This window comes from Prosopis cineraria, unplaced genomic scaffold (genome assembly GCF_029017545.1).
Source record: "Prosopis cineraria cultivar Desert tree isolate PC_DT_omini unplaced genomic scaffold, ASM2901754v1 PC5, whole genome shotgun sequence".
Taxonomy (NCBI): Eukaryota; Viridiplantae; Streptophyta; class Magnoliopsida; order Fabales; family Fabaceae; genus Prosopis; species Prosopis cineraria.
Window position 1 is genome coordinate 4,084,674 of NW_026555336.1, and position 6,451 is coordinate 4,091,124.

The 6,451-nt window shown below is 37.9% G+C and overlaps 1 protein-coding gene across 1 annotated transcript; it reads right to left on the bottom strand.

The window, feature by feature from the left end:
- Window positions 1–4,102: 4,102 nt before the first annotated feature.
- Window positions 4,103–6,227, bottom strand: LOC129312058 (probable N-acetyltransferase HLS1). The gene is made up of 3 exons (XM_054954620.1): window positions 5,818–6,227; window positions 5,473–5,642; window positions 4,103–5,323 (listed from the first exon to the last, which is right to left on the bottom strand). Exons 1-3 carry the CDS (start codon window positions 5,998–6,000, stop codon window positions 4,459–4,461), a joined length of 1,218 nt encoding a protein of 405 aa, XP_054810595.1. The 5' UTR covers window positions 6,001–6,227; the 3' UTR covers window positions 4,103–4,458.
- Window positions 6,228–6,451: the final 224 nt, after the last annotated feature.

A 6,451-nucleotide genomic window follows, 5' to 3' on the forward strand; every position in this document is an offset into this window, starting at 1 on the left:
TCAGCTAGTAGTACTAGCATGGTAGACTCTTAATAATACAGACATCTGCAGTATATTAAAAGTCCATACAGAAAAATCTCCATAATACAAAGAACTCGGACTCAAATGGGTATATCACATGGATCTTGTTATCAAGAGCATGCATGTTATCTCCTATTTGAGGGCTACCATTCCATTTTAAGATCCAAGTTGGGCTTCATATGTATAAATATATATATTTGCACTGTTCTCTGAGTCCAACTAAAACAAGCCCAGGTTTTAAGGCTGATATAGACTTTGAGCCATATTTTCTTTGAACGTATACGTGGCTGAAGCCAGGCCTCAGCCCACCTGCACATTGTGATTCACATAATTGCTTGAAATAATTCAATTGACCTTGATTTAATTACTTGATTAGGACACCTAAACAAGTTAGTCAATGTAGGGTTATTTCTAATTGCTTTTCATTATATAGTATATGTACTAGAGACAAACATGATTTTTAGATAAAGGCCATTCAAATCTGGTGGACCTTATGAAAGGATAATGTTAATTAGTGATCTTGTCACCTAAACTTCCCGACAACGATGGACACACGTCTAATCCCACTTTATAGATGAAGAAAAGAGAGAGATTTTTCCCCCTCAAAGAGATACGAGAATTGCTTAAAGATAATCTCACTTGTTAATTAACTCCTGATTTGAAAATAAGGTAATCAAATTCCAAGACGGAATATGAAGATGCCATTTGTCATCATTGTCCACATGATCAAACCAGCGAAATAGGCTTTGCTTCGCCAAGTCACATTCATTCAAATTCCACCCCTCATTTGCCCAATATAAGCAATAGATGAGGTTAAGCATATATGGTTATTAATTAAGAAATTGGTTTGTGTTTAAAATAAAATATCTTTACTATTTTGGGCCCAATAAATATAGAGTATAGGATAGCTTGGCAATAAAAGATATAATACTTTCTCCATCTCAAATTATAAGATACTTTTGAAAAAGTTATTTCACCCCAAAATATAGAACAAATTGAGTATAGTAAGGTTTCATTAAATGTATTAATTTCAATATTATCCTTTCTCTCTCTATAATTAATTTCTATTACTTCTCTTTTCAATATATTAAATGATAAGTATTTTGAAAAGTTTATATTTTTTTTTAAGATAAGATTGTTAAATATATTTAATGAGGTTTATTGATATGTGAGATTTTATTTAAAAGTATCTTATAATCTGGGACGAAGCATAGGAAAGAAAAAATGGACAGTTGAAGTGGATAATTATGAGAACTATTTTTGCAAGCATCCCGTTAAATATTCATGAAAGTTTGTAATATTATTTATATTTAGTAACAAAAGTTTCTCCCATTTTATTACTTATATTAGATAATGGAGTCAGTATTTATTAATCCATGAAATTGAATAATGTTAACAAAAATTAAATACGAAATACTTTTGTAAATAAAAATAAAAAATGAAATAAATATTGTATATCTTTTAAGAAATCATAATTCTTCTCCAAAAATGATAGTGCTAATTGAGTTCATTTAAGTTAATGGCAAAAACTATGGATAATACCAATGTTGATTGGATTTTATGAAATAGATATGATTTCCTTAATAAAAATTCAAATCTTGTGGCTACAAAAAAAAAATGATGGTATAATAGCTATTCTTACTTGTACAGTTAATTAATATTCTCATATCCATCACAAGCCAGATAATAAATGTTCATACAAAAAAATATGAATAACGTTTTAACAAGATTAGGGTAAAATCCCATAATATTTTGGCGGGATTAAGAGTACGTTATCCGCGGATATAGCATAGATTGATCTTATTTATGGTACAGGTGAACAAAGAACATAGATCACTTATAATAAAATAAAGGTAAAATCCCTTAACGATATGAGACATAATTAATTAATTCACGAAAATTAAGAAAATTAGTTAAGTTTGCTGCTGCTATTGTTATTATATTAAAAACGTAAAACTTTTTCTAAAATATCTTTTTTTTTTTCAATAAGATCAAATGTGTGAGAGAAAGCACGTGAAAAAAAAAACATGGAAAAATTTATGAGGATCATGTGGAATAAATATTAGAAGGACTCAAGAAAAATTGAGGTTCTATATTTAGGGCTAAATTTTTTTTTTAAAAAAAAAACCCTTCAACTAAATCTTAATTTAAGACGATTTTTTTTTTTTTGTAGCTGTCATAATAGAATAGTTGTTAATTAGTGTAGATTGCGCGGCAATCCCTATCTGGAGCTCCCAATTCGATTAGTATAATCTCCACATTATGAAGCTGGAAAGTGAGGTTTCCACACCTAAGAGATTTGTCAATTACTTAGTAATCACCATATATAGGCTTAGCCGCAGCGTGCTCCAGCCTTGCCTAACACCTACTCTCCTGTAATTGAATAGGGACATCGATCTCTTATAAAAGAGATTTGGGATTTTAATTTGTCCCCGGGAGGACTGGTTCTTTTGGTTAGATTCAAATTTAGTTGATACTTGGTCTTCGATTATTTCCCTTACAACAATAATCGAATCGTATCTTATTATGGTACACAGACAGGCATGCCCAGTCGTGTCATGCCTCTCATATTTCTCCCAACAACTTCTTCAGCTCATTATATCCATCCAATTCACATATCCTCCTCTTTACTGCTATCCCACACCATTAATTTTGCTGCTACAAAAGCAGATTTGGAATCTCATTCCCTCCCCTCCCCCAATTCACCCTACATCATTATTATTCATTAACATTTCCCTTTATTACAATTATATTTTCATCATGTTTTGGAAAAATCACTTTCAATTCCCCCTACAAAGATTTTCTTGAAATCATAAAATTATTCTAAAACCACGTGTCATTTAGTGAAGTTCTCAATTATTGCTGCTTAGCTATTAACTGAACAATTCTACTAATAAATATACATCATTGACAGCTTTAGTAAATCAAGAATTTCTCTGTATGCAAATTCCTTAGGTGGGATCTAAGAGTATTTTCCCGCATACTTTAGTGTTTTCAATGATGGCGCCTGCGAGGCTTGGGGACAATCGGAGTGAAAGCTGGTATAATTAACTTTTGCAGGTAGGTAGCAACCTTGAATTGAACTGAACCTACCACTTGGTAATTCAATCAGTTTTATTATATTAGCACCTAAGAAGAGCTTGGATCTTGCAATGATTTGACTGACCAAGAAAGAACTTACTAATGTTACGTGTGACTTGTGAGAGTAATTATTTGACGGTTGAACTCTTGTAGTAATATATTTAAAACCATATCTCGCGCCAACTTGCTTCGGAAACTAAACCCGATGGAAGGTCCCACCAAGGCTGCCTGGTTTAATTTAGAATACCAACATCAACATTGTAAAATAATATGCATGCGTTAGGCTGTTTCCTACTTTTCTGTACGTCCTTATTCGGAAACGTGCCTTCTCATATTTTAACTACAAAGTCCTTCAGGAGGTCAACGCGAGCCAAGCTATAAACACAGCCTCTCTCTCCATTAATTGGCACAGCAATCTCCATCTTGCACAGAGAGCCAATTGCTCCAAAATAGAAAGTTTGAGAGAGAGAGAGAGAGAGAGAGAGATGTCCCACCATGAATCTCTGCTCTAGGTTCTCTGAATATAATAGTAAATTAAGGGATGAACATTTGGACTTAATAATGGCCACCATGTCATCTGATTCCCACTGCCTTCAATAAGCAAGATACGAGGAACCCTATCGAACAAAGCATAGTAGGATAAGGTCCTAGGTCCCCCACCTGTACCCACACGCATTCACATTATTATCAAATACACAATTATCCACACCCATTCACATTATTAAATACAATTTTTTTATTCCCGGTAATGATTCAAAATTAATTCCTCAAAAACAATCTAAAAATTATTCAAGAGATTATCTCTTTTAAATAATATTTTTTATAAACACTCCTAAAAATTAAATTTTGGAATGATAATTAAGAGGCTCGAATCCTTCGCTACCATCCGTGTTGCACATTTCAAATACCCAATTGGATATTCTGATTCACGCTGGGAACACTCTCACAAGGTCCAAGTCCCATTATACAGATTAGACAATTCCATATGATTAGATTTTGGAATAACGAGGGAAGTCCCAAAAGATGATACAGGCAAATACAGGACACCGGAGGCTAAAGGTTGCGTTTGGCTTCGAGGGGATCCAAAAAGAAAGCCACCTCCATTTACACAAAAGCTAATTTCAAATTACAGAGGCTTGAGGATATTCTTTTTAACTTTACAATGACAAAAATCCACGCCTCCGTCTTCATTCTCTGCTTTTCTTTTCCACCGTCAAACTCAAAGTCGTTCCCCCGAGAAAATCTCGCGGAAAAGCAGGAGACTGAACAGCCAACCTAAAAGAAGCAAAACGACATGCGCTTTCATTACACTTCGTAGCTCTTGTTTCCCTCGTTTTTTGGATTGGAGAACTAGAATTAGAATTCTCTGGGATCAACAAAAATGGACAATCCAGGATAAGATTTTGTCCAGTCGCCGACAGAGCCGTCACTATAGTCTTCCCCGAGCCTCTTGATACACCATAAATCCTCGGCGCATGATAGCATCTTCCAGTGCGGAATCCCTAACTTCAATGGTTCGCAGCACGAAACCTCCGTCACCACCGCTCCACACCCACGCTGTTTCGCGAGGTTGTGCGCGTGCCCGCACAAAGCCTTCACCATCTTCGCCGCCTCAGGTCCTTCCCCTCCTAATCCGTACATTAAGTGAAACCCGAACGGCCTGAAAAAATTCGGAATCGATGGCAGCTGCAGAAACGGCAATGCCCGGTCCACAATCCGCGTCATTTTGGCAAGAGTGCGCTTCACGAGCGACGCGCCCCGGACCTCCAGCGTGAACACTTCCTTACAGTTCCAGACGCTGATAACCGCCCATGATTCGGGTGGGTCCGAGAGGAATAAGTCCGACCCGGGCCAAGTGTCTGGACTAAAAGACCCGCTTGGGACGGCGATGAAGGTGCCGAGGGTGAGTTTGTTGTTGAGGATGGAGCGAATGTCGCGCGGGAAGAACTCAGTGGTGGCGAAGCAGCGACGATAGAGGCGCTCGGCATCGGAGGGGTCGAGCTGGATGATAGTGATTTTCTGAGAGAGACTGATCCGATGAGCGAAAACGGGGTTGACGAGGATGGACGGTGTACGGAACTTGGAGTATCCGCATTTGTTGGTGAAGAGCATCAAGGACGCCAAATTGTCCTTTTCTGTTGCTATGTACGAGTATTCAGCTCCATTGTCTCTGAACCATTCCTCCATTGTATTCACCAGCTTCAACCCTATTCCCATTCTCCTGTACACAGAAACTTTCACGCGTTAATTCCGTCGTCGAAACCGCCTCCACCATCATCAATTTAGTACGACTGTGTAGTTAATTCTTCCAAGTACCGAATACGAAATTTTGATTTGATGAGTGATCAGTGGAGAGAATCGGTAATTTACCGGTAAGAAGGCGAGACGCGAAGGCCTAAGATGTAGGCGAGTTTGGTGTATACAGGTACGGGTTCAATGAAATGACTGTTGTTTCCATTTCTGGAGAGCTTCTTCCCGCATGTGACGGTTTTGATGCAACCCCTTATCATTCCGACGATCTCTTGGCCTATCTCAGCCACCTGTTGATGCCACGAAGTAGGAACAGGATGAATCAGTCACAACATCACAGCACATCATATTCGATCAATGAGAAAAAGTGGGACTCGAAGTGATCAAGGAAAGGAGATGGAACAGGAACAGAGGAGGCATTATTGGGTGAACTATAAAATTAAATTAAATTATATATATATATACCAGCATGCGGAACGCAGGTGAGTGGCGGACCCTGCAAATTGGGTCGCCGAGGAGGTCGGTGAAGAGGGAAAGCTTTCCACTGGGTCCAACTTCACATATTCTTTCTACTGCTTCCACTCTATCTCTGTCTTTATTGGGGTCGAACTCTCTCACTGCCACTACCCTACCGTACTCTTCTCCCATATTGCTTCTCTGACAATCTCACAGCCGTTCTATTATCTTCCCAGAAACTGATAGCGACGTGACGGAGAGAGAGGATTGAAGTGGGCTGAAAGATGGAAAGCAGGGGAAACCAGGCTTAATGTAGACAAGAACCGAAGAGGGAGTTCTGTGACTGTATGACAGTATGAATGAGCAGATTTGAGAAATTTTTTTTTTTAAAAATACTGGTTGCTGATGACACTGCTTAGCGTGTGGCAGAAGCAAGAAACGTAAGCTCACGCATCGAAGTACCAGAAGCAGGGTGCGATCGCGTTGTATCGGCGAGCCTGAACAGAATATGACAACCAGACTGAGGATAGAAAAATGGAATGGGTTTCGATTATTTGATATGAAGGGAGAGATAGCTAGAGCGAGCCGTTTTGAGGTTTTTTATTTTTGGATAGCTAAAGAGTTATGGATCATTATTGCCTAC

Coding starts and splice junctions, on each gene's coding strand:
- LOC129312058 (XM_054954620.1), bottom strand. CDS start 6,000: ATGGGAGAAGAGTACGGTAGGGTAGTGGCAGTGAGAGAGTTCGACCCC. Junction 5,643..5,817: donor CACCTGCGTTCCGCATGCTG/GTATATATATAT, acceptor TGGCATCAACAG/GTGGCTGAGATAGGCCAAGA. Junction 5,324..5,472: donor CGCGTCTCGCCTTCTTACCG/GTAAATTACCGA, acceptor TTCTGTGTACAG/GAGAATGGGAATAGGGTTGA.